At 36.7% G+C, this 21,746-nt stretch overlaps 1 protein-coding gene across 3 annotated transcripts in view; it reads right to left on the reverse strand.

The window, feature by feature from the left end:
- The window catches only part of CWC27 (CWC27 spliceosome associated cyclophilin), a 242,323-nt gene that overhangs the window by 179,687 nt on the left and 40,890 nt on the right, over positions 1-21,746 (reverse strand). For all 3 annotated transcript variants that reach the window (XR_009690553.1, XM_061129697.1, XM_061129696.1), the window contains exons 8-10: positions 18,748-18,827; positions 17,725-17,758; positions 14,455-14,612 (exon numbers count right to left, since the gene is read on the reverse strand). Coding sequence is in view for 2 of the 3 variants with exons in the window: in XM_061129697.1 (XP_060985680.1) it covers positions 14,455-14,612; positions 17,725-17,758; positions 18,748-18,827 (272 nt within the window). In the remaining variant the exon portion in view is untranslated. The remainder of the gene's footprint in view (positions 1-14,454; positions 14,613-17,724; positions 17,759-18,747; positions 18,828-21,746) is intronic.

The raw sequence follows: 21,746 nt of genomic DNA on the forward strand, positions 1-21,746 counted from the left end.
TCAGCCACCAGGAAAGCCCTCAACACTCACATAGGTGCATGTATATAGAACACACATTGAAATCAATATAAACGCACGCTTACATTGAACAAACTGACACAGATGGTATAGCAATATCTAAATAATAAAAACTAAGGAAGGAGGAGAGGTCAAATTTTTCTAACATATCAAAACTGGCAAAAAGGTAGGAAAGAACTGTAGTGAATTCTGTGAGATTCTTCTTCAAAGTAGGTCTTTACTGAAGACTTTATATCATGTCTACTCTTAAAAAGACAAGCTTAAATAAAGGCTAAGATTCAATAAGGCTAACAAAATAGAACAAAATCCACTTGCTTAGAAGATTAATGCTGATGAAACACTACTTAAAATTGTAGAACTTGTAGAAAAAGTGACTTTGGTGGGGAGAAGAAACCCTCTAACTCCCTGGAGTAGAGTAACCATTGTCTTCTACAAAATCTGAGCCTGTAAAGGACAGATAAGTTAGTTCCAAACTTGCTTTTTAAACTTGTTTAATTTTATTCCCTGATGCTCCCAACATTGCAATAACATTAAGTAATGTGTATTTTCATCACTAATTAACTAGCTTCAAAAACTGTGAGCAAATCATACTAGACCTACTGAACGAATTTTGTTTTTCTGTTTGCTTTCTTGAGGGGAGTAGGTCCTAGCACTTCTTGTTGTTTAGTTGCTAAGTTGTGTCCGACTCTTTTGTGACCTCGTGGACTATACTCATGAGGACTATAGCTCCTCTGTCCATGGGACTTCCCAGGCAAGAATACTCTAGTGGGTTGCTATTTCCTTCTCCAAGGTCCTGGTACTGCTAAGTCGCTTCAGTTGTGTCCCATAGACAGCAGCCCACCAGGATCCCCCATCCCTGGGATTCTCCAGGCAAGAACACTGGAGTGGGTTGCCATTTCCTTCTCCAATGCATGAAAGTGAAAAGTAAAAGTGAAGCTGCTCAGTTGTGTTGGACTCTTCGCGACCCCATAGACTGCAGGCTACCAGGCTCCTCCGTCCATGGGATTTTCCAAACAAGAGTACTGGAGTCGGGTGCCATTGCCTTCTCCAAGGTCCTAGCATATGCATTTTGTAAAAATCAACCAAAGTTTAAAACTTTGTCCCCAGGTCATTTGGGTATGTGCCGTCAGTAGGGATGGAGGCAATTATTTAAGCAGTGTGGTAGCCTCTCTGACAAGATGACACTTAAATAAGGAATTGAATGGCTACTAAGAGGAGGAATGGTTACTAAGAATATCTCAGAGAAGAAAGTTTCAGGCTGAGGCAACCCCAAGTACAGAGGCTTCAAAGACGAATGAGCTTTGTGTGTCTGTAGAACAGCAAGAAGGATAATATGCAAGGTGTGAAGTAAGCAACAAGAGTAAGGTGGCTAACAGCTTGGTAATAAGTGTAAGAAAGTGAGGACCAGAGAAGAGAGTGGGGGGTTGACTTTGCTAGAAGATGAATTCATATGTAGATAACTAGATTTCATGGTGGGAAAATGAGAAAGTTCTCCCATTACTTCTGTTTCTGTAATGAAATATGGAGCAAGATGATTTGCCAAAAAGTAAGAGGAGGGATGGACATGTTGAGTGTTATTGATTGAGATGATTCTCTTCCAGGAACAACGAGAAAACCAACTAATAAAACTATCTGAAATAATAAAGCAGCTATTCATTTCCTCCCTTCCCACATTTCCACCTTAGAGAATCTGGCCTACTCACAGCCCAGGAAGAAACAGTCTTAAACTATCAGTTAGACTTAGGATCTGCCACACTTAATAGAAATCTATAACACACCTAGACAGCCTACTAAAAAGCAAAAACATCACTTTGCCAACAAAGGTCCATATAGTCAAAGCTATGGTTTTACCAGTGGTCATGTACGAATATGAGTTGGACCATAAAGAAGGTGGAGTACCGAAGAATTAATGCTTTCGTATTGTGGTGAGGGAGAAGACTCTTGCGAGTCCCTTGGACAGCAAGAAGATCAAACCAAGTCAATCCTAAGGGAAACCAACCCTGAGTACTCACTGGAAGGACTGATGCTAAAGCTCCAATACTTAGGCCACCTGATGCAAAGAGCCAACTCAGTGGAAAACACCCTGATGCTGGGAAAGATTGAAGGTAAGAAGAGAAGAGGACAACAGAGGATGAGATGGTTGGATGGCATCACCAAGACTCAATGGACATGAGTTTGAGCAAGCTCAGGGAGTTAGTTGGTGGACAGGGAAGCCTGGCATGCTGCAGTCCATGGGATCGCAAAGAGTCGGATACAACTGAGCGACTGAACTGATGTCTATTTTTGTCTCTTCTGCCAGGAGGATGGATAAGTTTATTACACAGACACAGGTGTTTATAGCAATTCCTGGATAAAGCACAGAGGCTGTAGCAGATTGTGTTACTGTTTCTAAGCACTAGGTGAAAGGTTGACACTTCACCATGTGGACATCAGGCTTGGCTCTATCACTTGCTCTGGCTAATAAAATGGTGAAGTGATCTATGCCACTTCTAGGTAGAAGATTAAGAACTAGCATACGATTCATTGTCACTCTTTTCCCTCTACCATGCTTCTCAGAAAGAGGCTGTTCCTTCATCCTCTATCCCTGAATGAAAATGATAATGGAGCAGATGTACAGATCCCACCAGGATGTAGCTAGAGCAAGAAATAAACATTAATTTTAAACCAGTGAGATTTGGGAATTGTTTGTTACTACAGCACAACCTAACCTAAACTGACTTATTTTTGTTCGGTTGCTAAGTCTTCTTTGGCTCTGCAACTGACTTAAAAGGTGAAACTGAAAGTTGCTTCATTCGTGTCCAATTCTTTGCGACCCTATGGACTATAGCCCACAAGGCTCCCCTGTCCATGGAATTCACCAGGCAAGAATACTGGGGTGGGTTGCTGTGCCCTTCTCCAGGGGATCTTCTAGACCCAGAGATCGAATCTGGGTCTCCTGCAGGCAGACAGATTCTTTACCGTCTGAGCCACCAGGGGGAGCAATTAAGTAAGGAACAATTCAGTATATATGTTTATGTGTTGAGACATCAATGTATAACAGAAAGGACTAACAGGAGAGAAGCAATAGGAACATCCAGGATTCCTGTCTCAATTCTTATCACACTACTTAGCCAATTATCCAAGCCAGGAAACAGTCATCTGGAATATATCTTTTTCCTCCAAGTCTCCTACATCCAATCTGTTACCTCCTTAATGTCTCTTGTATCTATCCCCACAGATACTATCTTAATTAGCCTCTTACTACCTTTCCCTTGCACTAATGTATTAATCCACTAATTTGCCTTTCTGCTTCAGTCTCCTTGCTCTAATCCACTCCCTACATTTATACAGAGTAATACATATTCCTAAAACAATGTTACCACTTTGCCAGAAACATACCACATGAGATACAATTCAGCTGGACACACATGAGTCAACCCTAGCCAACCCCTTTCTAAGCTCCATAAAGGTAGCAAACCACTGCAGGTTCAGGTACAGGTTTTGCCACTTTTTGGCCACAAGTCACTTAACCTCTTTAAATACATTTTTTTTTTTCTTTGTAAAATGAAAATCATAATGTTACTTGCAGCATTGTTTTCAGGATTAAGTTAGAGAAATAAACTGACTTGGCAAAATTTATTGCCTGGTCACGCTGTAGAACAATAAACACTTGTGGAATAAGAGAACAAATCTCTGGCTGTGAAAACTTCACAGCTCTTATTGGCTTATCTAATTGTCTCCCTTTCCTAGAAACTAAGCAGCTTGAGAAGGGGCTGAGCCTTTCTAATCTGAGCATCCTGGGACCAAGCACAGCGCCTAGACTAAGGAAGAACTCAAAGTATTAAAGCTAAGTGATATCTGAAAGTGGTAACACACCCTGAATGGTTTGAGAAGGGAACAGAGAGAAAGGCTGAAGTCGGAGTGAATAAAATAATTAATAACTATAAATCTTCCTCAAGTCCTTGTGTAACTGCATGTGCTTTTAACTCTGTGCTAAACAAGAACTTGGCATCTCGGGTGGCTATTCTCTTCTGTATTTAACCAAACTACTCTTGCCAACTTCATTTACAGGTGAATTCACAAAGTCCTGATAAGGAAGGTAGGAAAGCAATGAATGTTTAAAAATGCTTCAGTGTGACTACACTGAACATTTCCTCAAATGCTAGATAACTTGAATGTTTTCCTGCACATAATCTCAATGCTGCATTTCAAATGTATAATTCCACTGCCTATAAACAATTGATACCACAAGATCAACAGAATATAACTCTCAAGGGTAATACAAATCAATACATTCTAAAGAGATGCGATTACTTCTTCTCTATTTTGACAGGAGACTCTACCCCAATATGTACATTTCACTGTTTTCTTTCTGTCATACAAAACCTAACTGTAAAAATGGTAGGGTGGTTATATTTCTGAAGTGTATAACTGAAGTTCAAGGACTTTTTTGGTTTTATTTTGAAAGTGATTCCTTGGATATGGATTAAGGTTATCAATAAACTAACTGGGCATTTTTAAAGTGGTATTTTATTTCAAACTGCCCAAGAAACAGTTTTATCCAAATTCTTGCTATAAATACCCAAAAAGAAGAAAAATGGAAGCTCACCAGAAAAGTCAAATGATGGTATAGCTTCTATTTCATAATTTTAAAAATGACAGGTAAAGACAATATGATAAACCATCTAGTCTACATAAGGAGATTATACAACACTAATTGAGATGATTTGACAATGGTAAAATGTTATTTCTTTTAGACAGTGGTTCCAAAAAATGGCCTATCATACTAGCATTTGGGTGGAACTTACGAGATTGCTGTATTTGATTATTCTTGATTTACAAAAAAAGGCAATTATACATTCAATCCTTTTTAAACCTGGTATTTTAATCTTTTCCTGAAATATACATTGCCTACTTAACATCTATAATATTTCACATGTACTTCCATTAGAGCACATGCCATACTGAATTGTAATTAATTGTTTATAATTTTTACTCTTATGCTACAGTTGTGAACATTTGTGGGCAGAAACCGTTTCTCCTTTGTTTTCATGTTCCTGGGGCCTGGCACTGTCTGGCATATAGCAGTTCTTGCACAGTAACTAACAATAAGAGAATAGAAGGATAGATTAAGAAAGAACATATAAAAAAGAAAAGTCAAGTTCTAGTAAAAGTTAGTATGCAAACTAGCTGCTACCAGACTGCTCCAAAACTTAACATCTGATGTTAAACCCAAATATTTTCTGAAAATACTGTATTTAAACCACTACTACTCCATACCAAAGAAATAACACTTGCAAATTTTAAGAGACCACTTATCCAGTATACAGATCTTACATTTCTTTCTTTTCTTTTTTTCACTCTCTGCTTCAGTACAATATCTTGGGCAAACAGAAGGTGAAAAGAAGCAGAAATGCTCTAACTGGTTAATTTCATTACTTGCTTGTAAAAGTTCTGAGAAGATCAGCAGGGGGACTTCTTAGAGATCATGATTTTAATGATTTACATAGGATGGTTAGAATGTCTCTGGACTTCAATCTTTGTTACTGTACTATCTTTTAAATTTTGTACTATCATTTTAAAATGTGCACTATCTTTTAAATTTTTGAAACTTAAATATGATACTATCTTTTTGAATTCGCTAAAGTAAACTAAATTTATGTACTGAAGACAGCTATGTACTTCTTCAAGTTTGATCATAAAGTAAGAGAAACAGAATACAAAGTATATTAAGACTCAGAAAATTCCCTAAGGCTCAGGAAAAACTTCTTAATGTTTTTCAGAAGGCTAGAAATATTGAGGAAATAAAAGTATTCAACGTTCCATAAGAAAATGTGGTCACATATTTCAAATTCAACAAAAGGAGACTTACTGTGTAAGGCTAAAATCAGCAACAGCTCATTTGGGTGTTCACCCAGGCCAAAGGAGGTATTTGTGACTATATTATCCCTTGTTTCATAATTTAAAGTTCAACTCATTAGGTTTCAAACTCAACTTCAATATTTATATCTAAATTTTTGATACTCTCAGATAAGATAGTTCATATTCAGTCAACTAACAAAGCTTATGAATAGAACACAAATTAACCTGACTTTACCAAATAAGAGAACTGTTTTATAGAAAAGGAATAGTGCCACATTTGACTTAATGTGACATAACATAGCTGACCAAACGAGAACCTGTGCAAACACCAAAACTAACATTACTCCAGTTAATCTTGAACAACTACTACAGAAACTAAAGATGGCGGTTTCAGGGTATGTGTCAAGATTTCTTTGATTTATATTTTAATTTGATGAAAATAATACAGAAGTAAGAGTAATCACAATAAAATTAGAGATCATAGAAATTACACAATAAAAGACAAGCTTTCCATGATGACTGTAATCAGCAAAACAAACCACTGATTTCTGACTATCCAGTCTGCTTGTTACATCTGATTTTACTGTTTAGCCATTTATTATAAATCTATACACATATGCAAAAAAGTAGAGCAGACAACTCAGCTTGGTTTATGTGATTAACTTGCAGCAGCTGAGCTCCACCTACAGGCAACAAAGGGATTCTTTAGAAAAAGTTTTAAAACAGGACTTTCCAGAAGACAAGCAGCAAAGCCTTTCAGTTAACCCTGAGTGCACATCAGAACAACCTGTGCTGTCTAAAACTTCTCAGGGCCCAAACATTTTGATTGTCTTGACTGAGGCGGGGGGTGGGGGAGGCTGTCCTCAGGTGATTCAAATATATGGAAAAGATTGAGATACTGATTTGGGTTTTTAACAGCACACACTTTGAAAAATATTAGGAAAACTTAGTATCATTCTGTTTCTTCTAAAATGACTTCCCACTATACTGACCCTTTAACTTTTTCAGAGATTAAATTGAGTTCCATTGATATTAATATCTTGTCTCTGTCAGACTGCAAAAAAGACTTGGAGGTGATGCAACTTTTTTTTTTTTTCAAGTCTAGTGCTTGGTGGGGATTAGGGTTCTTAACCCTAACTGCACACTAGAATATATGGACAGATTTTACAAAGTATTATTGCCCTAAATTAATATTATATTCTTAGGAGTTAGAAGAGTAGTTACTGTTAGGGGATAAAGGAAGAAATAACCAGAATAGGGCAAGAGGGAGACCTGTGGGTAAAGGCAATTTTGTTTCTTGAACTGGGTGATGGGTATAGAAGGGGTGTATTTGGTTTGTAAAAATTCAGCAATATGTGCATTATGAAATATAGTTCATAAAGATAAATTCTGTATGTATATTATATTTAAATTGAAAGTTAAAATGTTAAAAAAGGATATGCCTAGACTTCACTTTAGACTAAATCATTCAGAATCTTTGGAAGTGGGATCTGGGTATCAATAGTTGTTCTTTTTAACATTTTTCTAGTGAATCTAATGTGGAGTCAGGAGGTGAAAACCACTCCCCTAATGAATCACAAATGCATTCATTCATTTATTCACCCACTCATTACATAAACTTTAATGACTAATTACCATACACTTATTACATAAGACTCAGAGGACCTAAAGATAAATAAGATGATCTCTGAAGGAATTCACTCTAGGCAATGCACAGAAGGCAAACCAATAAATCTCATGTGATAAATACAAGTAAGTCACTTACAAGAGCTACAGAAATGATTTGTCAATGAAGGACTCATTCCTTTTTGTTGTTCATTCATTTACAAAAATATTTGTGTACTTATGATATTTGACCACAGATAAATGGATATAATCTCTGCCTTCAAGAAAATAACAGTATAACGCTACACAAAGAAGAAATATGTATACATACATACATACATATATATATATATATAAATAACCTGATGTCATACTAACTACCACAGAAGCATGAGAAAGATGCTATAGGAATACCCTGGGAAACACCCTGGGGAGTTGAAAGTTGCTGACCTTGGAGCTAAGATGATACAAACTTGAACTAGTCCAGCAGCACTGGTGGTAAAAATTACTATTCCAGAGGAGTGCTTCTCAAACTTGAACATACCTGGGGACTCTACTAAAATGCAGATTCTGATTCAAAAAGTGTGAGGTGGGGCTTGAAACTTAGCATTTCTATAAAGATCCCAAGTGAAACACAATTTAAGCAGCAAGTTTGTGAGGAGGATGGTTTTTAAGAGGGAAAAAGCAAAAAAATGCCAAATTCCACAACAGAGACACTAGGAAAAACAAAAACTGGAAAGTAGTCACTAGATGTGTCAAATACATGACCTTAGGAAGAGCAGTTTCAGGAGAGTGACTAAGGAAAAGCTGAATGATGTGTATTTAGAAATATATGGAAACTAAGATGGTGGGGACAGGAAATAAAATAAAGTGGTTTTCTTTTTTCCACTCCTTAAGTCTATCCACAAGTTGAAGGAAAGGCAAGAGGGAGAGAGAAAACTAATAACAAAGGAAGGAGGATGGAATCATTTTCAATGGGTAGAGGGATTCCCACCTTTACAGTAGAAGAGGAGGAGATAAGAATTGATCTGAATAAACAGGGAAAAGTTAAAGAAGGTACTCCTGTTTCACAGAGCGGAAAGCCAGGGGATCTGATGAGAGAGCGTGAACCCGAGGTTGAAGGGGAGCACCAGGGGCGGGGTAATGAGGATGCACTGGAGGCAGAGCTGAGGCTGGACTTGCCCCTGGCTGTCTGGTTCTGCTCAGCAGCATTCAGGAGTCAAGGCAGAGGCTAGAGAAAGCGGACTGGATAAGAAAGACTGACACTATACACTGAGAAAAGGAAGGAAGCGAGAGACACAGATCCTCAAGTCAGAATAAGTACATGAAAGAAAAGAAAGGAGAGGAGGTAAGAAGAGCTTTGGATTTTTTTCCCTCTTGAACCCCTAAGTATTTTTCAATGGAACAATTAGGAAAATATTCCACTCTGTAAATCTGCTAAAAGTTATATTGTGAAATATCATTCCCCAACTTAAATATTAAGTACTCAAGAAACATGCTTGTAGGTTTACCATCCAAAGTGATAAACAGCTTTAACAGATTCCAGATGTTTCTTTACCACAAATTTTCAGTAAAATCACACTTTGAACGGCTCTAGCATAAAAAGTTGATCAAGGCTAGTCTAGTCCTTGATCATACCGCTCAAATCAGAAAACAACTGAAGGATAACAGAGTACTTCAAACATATCCAGGTGAAAAGTTTGTATATACCAAAAGAATTGATTTTTTATTTCTGTGTCTCTTTTTCTGTTTTGCATATAGGGTTATCGTTACCATCTTTCTAAATTCCATATATATGTGTTAGTATGCTGTAATGTTCTTTATCTTTCTGGCTTACTTCACTCTGTATAAGGGGCTCCAGTTTCATCCATCTCATTAGAACTGGTTCAAATGAATTCTTTTTAATGGCTGAGTAATATTCCATGGTGTATATGTACCACAGCTTCCTTATCCATTCATCTGCTGATGGGCATCTAGGTTGCTTCCATGTCCTGGCTATTATAAACAGTGCTGCGATGAACATTGGGGTGCACGTGTCTCTTTCAGATCTGATTTCCTCAGTGTGTATGCCCAGAAGTGGGATTGCTGGGTCATATGGCAGTTCTACTTCCAGTTTTTTAAGAAATCTCCACACTGTTTTCCATAGCGGCTGTATTAGTTTGCATTCCCAACAGTGTAAGAGGGTTCCCTTTTCTCCACACCCTCTCCAGCATTTATTGCTTGTAGACTTTTGGATAGCAGCCATCCTGACTGCCGTGTAATGGTACCTCATTGTGGTTTTGATTTGCATTTCTCTAATAATGAGTGATGTTGAGCATCTTTTCATGTGTTTGTTAGCCATCTGTATGTCTTCTTTGGAGAAATGTCTGTTTAGTTCTTTGGCCCATTTTTTGATTGGGTCATTTATTTTTCTGGAATTGAGCTGCAGGAGTTGCTTGTATATTTTTGAGATTAATCCTTTTGAACTCTGTGGGAGAAGGTGAGGGTGGGATGTTTTGAAAGAACAGCATGTATATTATCTATGGTGAAACAGATCACCAGCCCAGGTGGGATGCATGAGACAAGTGCTCGGGCCTGGTGCACTGGGAAGATCCAGAGGAATCGGGTGGAGAGGGAGGTGGGAGGGGGGATTGGGATGGGGAATACGTGTAAATCTATGGCTGATTCATATCAATGTATGACAAAACCCACTGAAATGTTGTGAAGTAATTAGCCTCCAACTAATAAAAATAAATAAATAAATAAATAAAATTAAAAAAACAAAACAAAACAAAACAAAAAAAAAGATTACTACCTCTGGCATGGAAGAGCAGGGGCAGAATTTTTCATTTATTATTTTTTTAACTGCAAGGACTGTGTATAATTTTTTTCCTTTTCCTTTTTTTTTTTTTTAAAGCATTTTCCTAAGTAACTTTTTAAAAGTGAAAAAGAAATAAAAAACATAGTTACCTATCTGAATGCACATATAGGCATCCTTTAAGTGAAACATGGAAAGACATATAGATAGCCAACAGGCACATAAAAAGATGTTCAACATCGGAAAAAAAAAAAAAAAAGAATTGATTTTTTAATAGATAATGGTTTCACATTGACATCCTACAGGGTTGGCAACTATCTATAGCCCCTACAATTTAACTTAGGCTGAGCAGTGATTTTCTTTTGTTAATAAATACAATTATCCATTTTTTAACCACATTACAATTTTTAAAGACTCTTAGAAGTTTCTTTTTCTTTTAACATAAAATTTAACTTGAGACAAACTATAGCGAAGCTGGTATAGCTGACCAAAACCTCTAATGATTTTGAAATTTATTTCCACTCAAAATAAGTGGTCATGAGACAATCATGGACATTTCTAGACAAGAGAGAAAAACTGTATTTTCTCTTTGAAATTCTGTACTTTGTCCTGACCTCCTTATTTTTCTTTCATTTCTCTTTGTAGGGTACAAGAGGGAGGATAAAGGAGGGAGAAAGGAGGATGTGAATACTGAAAACTTGGGGAAAGAGAAGAACAGTTATAAATACATGTTTTGTATTTACTATGGCAAGTTTTACCAAATAAGTTTTATTTATTCTTGTAGAAAATTCAGCTTTGTTAAACTTTAAGTTATATTAATTACAGGGTATGTAAGTATTTAAAGTTGTATTAAGGCCAACAAGACAGAGTTGAGGACTTAAAAAGCACTTACACATGACAAATATTTGGTTCACCTATTAAAAACTCAAAATGTATTTTTTGTCATATTAGAAAGCTAATCTTTTAGAAATCAGGTTTAAATTGCAAAATTCAGACTTAAATTGAAGAAAGTAGGGAAAACCACTAGACTATTCAGGTATGACCTAAATCAAATCCCTTACAGTAGAAGTGAGAAATAGATTCATAAACAGAGTGCCTAAAGAACTATGGATGGAGGTTCATAACACTGTACAGGAGGCCGTGATCAAAACCTCCCTAAGAAAAAGAAATGCAAGAAGGCAAAATGGTTGTCTGAGAAGGCCCTACAAATAGCTGAGAAGAAAAGGGAAAGGCGAAAGAGAAAAGGAAAGATACACCCATCTGAATGCGGAGTTCCAATGAACAGCAGGGAGAGATAAGACAGCCTTCCTGAGTGATCAATGCAAAGAAATAGAGGAAAACAATAGAATGGGAAAGACTAGAGATTTCTTCAAGAAAATGAGAGATACCAAGGGAACATTTCATGCAAAGATGGGCTCAATAAAGGACAGAAATGGGATAGACCTAACAGAAGCAGAAGATATTAAGAAAAGGTGGCAAGAATATATAGAAGAACTACGCAAAAAAGATCTTCATGACCCAGATAATCACGATGGTGTGATCACTCACCTAGAGCCAGACATCCTGGAGTGTGAAGTCAAGTGGGCCTTAGGAAATATCACTCCGAACAAAGCTAGCGAAGGTGATGGAATTCCAGTTGATCTATTTCAAATCCTAAAAGATGAGGCTGTGAAAGTGCTGCATTCAATATGCCAGCAAATTTGGAAAATTGCCACAGGACTGGAAAAGGTCAGTTTTCATTCCAATCCCAAAGAAAGGCAATGCCAAAGAATGCTCCAACTACTGCACAATTGCACTCATCTCACATGCTGGCAAAGTAAAGCTCAAAGTTCTCCAAGCTAGGCTTCAACAGTATGTGAACTGAGAATTTGCAGATGTTCAAGTTGGATTTAGAAAAGGCAGAGTAACCAGAGATCAAATTGTGAACATCTGCTGGATCACAGAAAAAGCAAGAGAGTTCCAGAAAAACATCTACTTTTGCATCATTGACTATGCTAAAGCTTTTGACTGTGTGGATCACAATAAACTGTGGAAAATTCTTAAAGAGATATGGGTACCAGACCACCTTACCTGACTCCTGAGAAATCTGTATGCCGATCAAGAAGCAACAGTTAGAACCGGACATGGAACAATGGACTTGTTCCAAATTGGGAAACAAGTACGTCAAGGCGGTATATTGTCACCCTGCTTATTTAACTTATATGCAGAGTACATCATGAGAAATGCTGGGCTGGATGAAGCACAAGCTGGAATCAAGACTGCTGGGAGAAATATCAATATTCTCAGATATGCAGATGACACCACCCTTTCTGCCATAGCAGAAAGTAAAGAGGAACTAAAGAATCTCTTGATGAAAGTGAAAGAGGAGAGTGAAAAAGCTGGCTTAAATCTCAACATTCAAAAAACAAAGATCATGGCATACGGTCCCATCACTTCAAGGCAAATAGATGGGGAAGCAATGGAAATAATGAAAGACTTTATTTTCTTGAGCTCCAAAATCACTGCAGATGGTGATTGAAGCCATGAAATTAAAAGATGCTTGCTCCTTGGAAGAAAAGCTATGAACAATCTAGAGAGCATACTAAAAAGCAGAGACATTACTTTACCAAAAAAGGTCTGTCGAGTCAAAGGTGTGGTTTTTCCAGTGGTCATGTTGGATGTGAGAGTTGGACCAGAAAGAAAGCTGAGCATCAAAGAACTGATGCTTTTCAACTGTGGTGTTGCAGAAGACTCTTGAGAGTCCTTGGACTGCAAGGAGATCAAACCAGTCGGTCCTAAAGGAAACAGGTCCTGAATATTCATTGGAAGGACTGATGCTGAAGTTGGAGCTCTAGTACTTAAGCCACTAATGCAGAGAACTGACTCACTGGAAAAGACCCTGATGCTGGGAAAGACTGAAGGTGGGAGGAGAAGGGGATGAGAGGATGAGATGGTTGGATGGCATCACTGACTTGATGGACATGAATTTGAGCAAGCTCTAGGAGTTGGTGATGGATAGAGAAGCCTACCGTGCTGCAGGCTATGGGGTTGCAATGAGTTGGACATGACTGGGTGACTGGACTGAAATGAACTAAAAAATCAGGAAATGCATCTCCTGAGTAAGAGAGAGAAATGAGGTATTCTTGATTATATTCATGATCTAACTAAGAGTTCGATCTGATAAGAGGCTCCTCAACTCCACACTTATATGATCACTAAAATCTTCATCCAATAGTGGCCCAAAGTTAATCAACTACATTAAATTATTCAACAATTATTACTTGAGCATCAGGTGAATGTTGCCAGAAAAAGATATTTAAAGACAACTTCTAGTGCCATTTCTGAATGCAAAAGGTTATACTATCAGTGGAAATTTCTGGAGAAGTACTTTTCTGGTTACATAAAGAAAAAATTTAGAGATCTAAGTGATGGTAATATGAAAATGCTTTTTTAGTTTTTCTGTATGAGGTTGAGAAACATAATAGAATAAAAGAATGTTGCTTATACGGAGTTATACCTATCTTACCTCTAATTGTAGGTCATTCAAAGAAAACAAACACTACCATTTTTTAAAGCTATATTATTTTATATGTGTAACAAAGTTGTAATAACAGAATTATAAAGGAGAGCTTTTCAATTAAGCTGAATTTCAGGAGAATAAAATGTTGAGTCACAAAATTCAACAAGTCTTTAAAATGAGACATATGCTGAGATTTATTTTATGATACCACCAATATTAGGAGGGGTAGACAGTATAAATCAGACTTGAAAAAATATTTAAGAGTATTTTCAGGCCTACACCCTTCTTAGCCATTTTTGACAAATTTTACTCTTCTAAATCTGAGGACATCTTTTTGTTCTGTATAATGACTTGACTTCTCTTGTTTGTTTTAAACAAATACAGTCTTCCACATATAGCTAATATTTATATAGCTATATATATTAATATATTAATAATAGCTCAAATATAAAAAAAATACTTAGAGGTTTTTAAAGAAGAGATCAAAGAGAAATAAAGCAGAATTTTACTTTTACGACCATTGATGTAAATAAAATTGGTCTATTTTCTTTTAGGCCTCTGAGTGGGCTACTGGTATATATATCAAACATTATGAAAATAATATTTTAGAAAGTAAGTTGAATAGAGGACTCAATCTTAATTTTAAATGAAGTATAAAAGACAGAAACTCTGATATTTCAACTGCTTGACTCACCTGCGGCTAACTGATTTCTTCTCCACTTCACTCTCTCCAGCTGTCTTAACATTCTCACTTGTGTCCTTTTTTAACTTTTTTGCAATTCTTTCTCTCATCTGGTTTTTCTCATCACCATCAACATATTCATCATGCTCTGCACCTTCATATTCTCCATCCTGTAAAAATTGAAATGTAGTATTTACTGGGCATTCCATTATCTCCTTTCACTTCCAGAGGTTTGTCTCAGACTCTTCTCACTGCATTTTACACCAGTTTTTTTTTGTTGTTGTTGTTTCATTTTGAACTAGTAAGGACTCAAAGAATCTGCTACAGGTGGGAATACCCACTGGGGTCTGCTCTGAGCATGCCATAGCCTAGCAAGGGTTGTTGCTCAATCCATAACCAGTCCCTCTGTGCAGCAGACTGTGCTCCCGCTGGATCACCCAGACTTTTGTGTCGATCTGTTGTACATTCTTGTTCTTCCCCAGTAGGCAAGGTGGCTTCTGGAGGCAGTTGGCTAGCATGCTCACCCACGTATTAATGCAAGTAAAAGAGGTGGAGGTAAAGAAGCTGGTAAATTCCTCCTACAAACTAAGACACAGCAACCGCTCCTCTCTCAAAACCCTGCAATGAGTCCCCAACTCTACCAAGACACTATACAATCTGTACCTCCTTGGCATAATGTTCTACAATTCCGGGCCAGAAACACAGCCAACTCTGGAGTTGCTCTTCCTTCCAACCTGAAACTCTTATTTCATGAATCTGCATTGCTCACTCTTTCATCTGCTTCAGGTCTCTGGTCAAACGTTACGCTCTCAGTGCTCCTTCTCTTGATCACCCTAGTAAAATGGCAGAACCATACGCTCACCCACTGTGGTCTCTATTCCCCTTCCCTGTTTTGTTTTTCCTCAAAACATTTATAACTCATTTGACATACTATATATTTTAATTATTTATATAATTGTTGTCTTCAATAATCAGAGGAAGGACTCCATAAGAGCTAAAATTCTGGACTGTTGTGCTTATTGCTAAATTGACAACTTTCAGAATAGCTCCCTGGATTAATAGAGAGAGGAGTGGAGAGAGAAAGGAAGAGAGAAGGAGGGAAGAGGGTAGAGAAGAAGGAAGAAACTACCCAAGTTGATCTTTTTCTCTTGTGATTCTCTGACCAGGTGAGTCACGGTGAGGCAGGATTCTTAACTTGAGGCCTGTGGACTCTAGGGCAGTGGTTCTCAGGCTATAAAATGTGGATTGTTTCTAATCTCTGCAGATAGAAATTGTGAGTGTTTTCAGTGAGATGTTTAAGACTTTCTTTAGCTTTAAAATTTCATAACCATTGACATAGGTCTTCCATGCACGGTCCTCAGGAGATAGAAAAAAATGCCATGCAAATTAGTAAAATTTCGTTGGTGGATGCAGAGTCTCCTGGGACAGAGGTCCACCGTTTTAGTGACTGCAAAGGATCCTGGGACACTAAACAGGTTAAGGATCATACACTATCCTTAGGTGACCTCACCCCCACCAAGACCATAAGAACGTATGGATAATTTTACATCAGGCCTTGGTCCCACCTTCCAGATCCATATTAACATTACACGGATGTCTCCAAGTCATCTGAATCACAAAATGTACATTATTAAGCACATTATTTTTCATCATTCTCCCCATCTGTCTTTTGTACCCATCTAACAAGCTGCCCAAATCTGAAATCTTATGATTGTCTCCCTGAGAATAAGTCACCTCTTAGACCTCTTTCAAGTCTGTCTGTCTCTCTCCCATCTCACTGTGATGAGATGTGACTTTCTATCAGCTCTCCTCTCAACAGGACTTCCCTGGTGGCTCAGACAGTAAAGCGTCTGCCTACAATGCGGGAGACCCGGGTTCCTAATCCCTGGGTCGGGAAGATGCTCTGGAGAAGGAAATGGCAACTCACTCAAGTACTCTTGCCTGGAAAATCCCATGGATGGAGGAGCGTGGTAGGCTACAGTCCATGGGGTTGCAAAGAGTCGGACACGACTGAGTGACTTCACTTTTTTTCTTTCTTCTCTCAAGATAGCTCCCTGACAGTTCTCCTTGACTCCTGCCTAGTTCTTCTAATTTGTCCTCTTTAACATTGCCAACAGGGATCTTCCTAAAATGCGAAGTTGACCATAGCACTCATCTTTTAAACTAATGCCCTTCAACTGTTCCTCATCACTTTTCGAATGAAATTTAAACTCCTCACCACAGTCTATGAAGCTCTCCACTCCTGGACTTCTCCCCACCTCTCCAACCTCACCACTCTCCCTCCTGTCACTAAGCTCTGGGCACTTTGGTCTGATTTCAGCTCCTGAAACACAACAAACTATTTCCTGCTTCAGAGGCTTTTACAGATGTAGCTCCCTCTTACCCTCTTCCTTCCTGCTCCTCACAGTGAGGCTCCTCAAACTTTACCCTTAGTGGGTACTTCCTAAATAAGATATACTCTTTCCTTGCCACTATGTGTTAGCATATGCTGTTCTCTAAGCTAGAGTAATCCCACCCCTTACCAGTTTCTTTTTTGATCTAGTTAACTCCTAATTCTCCTATAAGACACATCACAGCATCATCTCTTCCCAAAAGGTTCTCTTGACCAGGTTAGATAGTCATTCTTTCTCTATTATACATAGAGAAAATGCTGTCTTTTGAATATGATAATAGATGAAGCTGTGTTCTTGCATGGACAGTTATGTGTTTCCTTCTGTACAATGCACAGATCAATGAGTTTTTATATCAAGTGGCAAATGAATGATTTGAAACACTTGATCTCTCATACATAAAGGAAATCCTGCCTTATCAGCTCTAATACCCAGTACAAGTAATGCAGAAACGTCAAAACAGTTTTAAGAAAGAATATTCTGAAATGTGTGTATGAAGAAGGAAACTACCATAAATGACTGATCCAAGCATTTCCCATATATCATGTAGGATGTCACACATCAATATTTAAACTTATCATAATAAAACAAAATCAATGACATCTAAATTTTGAGTATTCATGTAATGTTATGTGAGATGGAGAAAAAACAGGCTAGAAATTCATATATAAGATTCTGATTTTGTAGGAAAACAAATATATGAATATATTATGAAGGAAAATTCCAATATTGAAATACATAATTTATTTTTCAAATCTTTCAAAATTTTTTCAAAATTTTATATATGTATAAAAGATAATATATAATACCTTTTAGGAAAAATAATCATTTATAAAGATTTTGAATTTTCTATAAACTGTTCAACTATATTTATACTAAAATTAATACTCACATCATCTGAATCTTCTGCTGCATCCCCTTTTTCACTACAAAAAATAAGAAAAACAAATTTTAGCTTCAAAATGAAACTAGCAAAATGATTCAATTATCCAAAAATTTAGAATATTCTGCTGTGATTAATAGCTCAAAAATACTTCAACACAGGAATTTCAGAATGGCAACATAGAGCAGAGAAACTGTCTAAATGGAAGTTGTTTTTATAAATAGAATAGACGGTATGCTCCATTAGCACAAATACAAATTCACTAGAATTTTTTTTTAAAAAAGCAAATAACCAATAGTGCTATATTTATGAACAAAAGGCTGCAGAAATTAATTTCTTCACTATTGGTCTGATGTCTTCAGGCTGAAGACAAGTCCTTCAAACACAAGTATGTTAAGAAGAGATTGTTTCAATATAGAATTTCTGAAAATGAGCTAAACTCAGTATCACAGTATTTTAGTCCCCCTTGCAGACACTGGTCCAGTAAATCACATACAATTAACATTTAACAGTCAGACATTTTCCCGTACCAAAGAGAAGCAACAAAAACACTAAGACAGTTTTCTGGTAACTTCTGAAAAACGTAAGGAATACTCAGTGAATATGTAATACTCAGTGAACTGGTCCAAAATGTGGTGATTTCCCCATAAAACCCTTCAAATCTGATTTGCTTACTCATGATTCTGAGACAAAAATTATTCAAGAAGAAGGTTAGTAAAAAAACTTTGAATTAAACATTAAATCATTAAAGAGGACAGCTCTCTAGTGTTCAAACTATCCTAAGATTTAAAAGTTTAACAGACAACTTTGAATTTAATTAGCTCAACAAAGATAGATAGATAGCAAGAGAGTGAATGTGACTACAGTGATTCTCTCTCCATTATGCTAGTAGCTCTATTAGCCCCATTACCAAAATGCTTTAGTTTTTTGGTTGGGCTGACAAAATTTGACTTATGAGAACTGACTGCTTACTCACAAAGGGAGCCAAAAAATTATCTGAGCCAAAAAATAAGAGCTTAGCACCATACTAACCTTTCAACAGCTGGAACAGAGCTGAGATGTGGATCATCCTTAAGCAAGTCATGACTACTTTTGCTTTTCCCCTTCATGCTCTAGAAAGAAATGTACAATATAATCATGAGTGGAGGAAAAAACAGTCTTCCAAAAGGAGAAGTTAACACATTTACATAGAATCTAGTACTGGTGTACTGTGGTTATTAGTAAAAGATACATGTTCCTGAAAACCTAAGTAGAAACAAAAGCTTTGTAAAATAGCAATCTTATTCTCCTACAGACTAAAAATATTATTTGAAAAGTATCTCCCTTCAAAAAGTGTGATATATCCTTAAAAACAAGTTTATTGATTACTATTTCCAAACACTAAACACTCTTTATTATTTCCTAATTAATTTTTGATTGATATATTAAAACTTAGAAGATAAACCACAAGAGTAATTTTGAAATAAACACACACTATTATTCTTCAAATATACTGTGTATACTAGCAATATAATATTCTTGCACAGAATCACTTTTAAAATGTACCCAAGCAACCAGATGAGAACATCTATAAAATACTATTTAACATATGTAAAAGATCTTTTCATGTGTGACTGTTCATCAGTGACCTAGTATTTATTAAATAATTTCAAAAGTCATATTCTCAGTAAATTTATACTTTAAATTTATACAAGACATTATAAGATAAGAAGTAGAACTATTAAAAAACTGACAAAATAATGCCATTTTTGGCAACATGGATGGGCCTAGAAATTGTTTACTTTGTGAAGTCAGACACAGAAAAACAAATGTCCTATGATAATTGCCTATATGTGGAATCAAAAAAAAAGTACAAATGAACTTAGTTACAAAACAGAAGCAGAGTCACAGATGCAGAAGACAAACTATGGTTACCAGGGGATAAAGGAGGGGGCGGATAAATGGAGAGACGGTGATTGACATATTCACACTATAACATGTAAAACAAACCAAGAGGAAGCTACTCCACAGCACAGAGAGCTCCACTCAGTGCTCTGTAATGACCTACGTGGGAAAAGACTCTGAAACAAGAGTGGATATATGTGTACGTACATCTGATTCACTCTGCTGGACACCTGAAACACAGCACTGTAAATCAAATATATCCCAAGAAAAATTAGAACAAGCTGCAACTATTATTCTAATTTATTAAATACATACTTGTGTCAGGCACTGAGCTGCAATACAATATTCCCACATCTCAATTCCTCTTGTCCCTAAATGAAAGTTTAGTAAGGCAGGCATTATTAGCCCCATTTTACAGATGGAAAATAGACTTAGAGAGATTAAGTAATTCACTAAGCTAGTGGTAGAGGATCTAGGATTTAAACCCTGGTCTATCTCACAATGATATAGTCTATTTTTCTTTTCCTATAGGCTCCTACGGACCCAGAACAACTGGCCTGTTTCAGAGCTGCAGACTATTGTACAAGCTTCCCCACCAGGTGAGAAAGGTGAGAAACTTTAAATTCATACTTTCTATCTTAAGGTATAAAGTTGCTTACCATTCCCATCCCTCAATTAATCACGTCTGAGTGACCAGTATGAGGTTAGAGTTGATAGGAAAAAAGATAATTTCTATCGTGAAGGAAATATTTATTTTGAAAAATTCATTACAAAATGTGCTAACTGAAATTTTAAAATGTCAAATACAGAGAGGTGAAAAGACCTCTTTCCCTTTATACTCATTCTTCACTGCTTAACAATTTTGAGAACAAGCTTCTAAATTTGACAGGCGGCCTTACTTTGAAGCAGATGTATACTTTCTGAAATTTATTTCCATGATGAAAATAATCGATTTTAGAATTTTTCTGTATTAACATGGAGTACTCCACATTTTAAAGACCTAATCAGTTTAAACATACTTATAGTCCAGTTTCACTAGGCAAAATAAAAACTTTTTTCAATTAATCTAAAGATACTATTATCTGTACTTTTAAAAAGTCACAGAATCTGATGTGCAATTAATATATATTTCTAATTCCATAACTTTACGAAAACCAAGAAGTAATAAAAAGACAAACATCAAAGAATTACCTGATGTTTTTCTAACAATGTAAACTGTCCAAAAACTGAAGGTGGTATAATAGAAAGAACACAGGAAAAGAAGATAACAGTTGGATCAAAAGAATTTCAAAATCTAATCATCAGTAATTCTATGGGCTTTAGGCCAAAACTTGTACCAATTGGGGAAAGAGAATGACCTCATCAGACTTCAGAACCTATGCCTACAAAATGGAAATAATAATAATAGCAGTTTTGTTAAATGAGATATGTGCAAAAAGTGAACAAATGAATATAAAATGACCTCAACTAGAATAAAACACAAGCATCTTTTTTTCATGTTTTCTTTCTAAAATTTCTTCCTTCTGCACCTCTAGCCACCAATGTTTACTTTCATTTACTCTAAGAAATAGTTCCTTATCAATTCTCCCCATGTGTTTCCTTCATGGAGTCACAATTACAGACATAACAGCCAGAGGAGACTCAGCCAGCCTCAGACTCTCTAGTCCAGAAACAGATAATAGATCAGGAAATGTTGCACTAATACATACGAGGAGTAAGATTAGAATTCAGGTCTCCAGGTTCTTGGTCCATTAATAAGCTATACTATTCCATTTACTTGTAAATATTAGTTTATAATTTTTAGCTTAATTAACATTTTTAAAAAATGGGTTTTTCGACTTCCCCAGTGGTCCAATGGTAAAGAATCTGTCTGCCAAAACAGGGGACACAAGTTCAATCCCTGATTCAGGAAGATTCCACATGCCATGGGGCAACTAAGCCCATGTGCCACAATACTGAACCCATGGGCTGCAACTACTGAAGCCTGTGCACTCTATAGCCTGTGGTCCACAACAAGAGAAGCCACCGCAATGAGAAGCTTGCATACCACAACGAGACAGTATCCCCCGCCTGCAATTAAAGAAAGTTCACACACAGCAACAAAGACCCAGTACAGCCAAAAATAGATAAACAAAATTTCTTTAAAA

This window comes from Dama dama, chromosome 25, assembly GCF_033118175.1.
Source record: "Dama dama isolate Ldn47 chromosome 25, ASM3311817v1, whole genome shotgun sequence".
Lineage (NCBI taxonomy): Eukaryota > Metazoa > Chordata > Mammalia > Artiodactyla > Cervidae > Dama > Dama dama.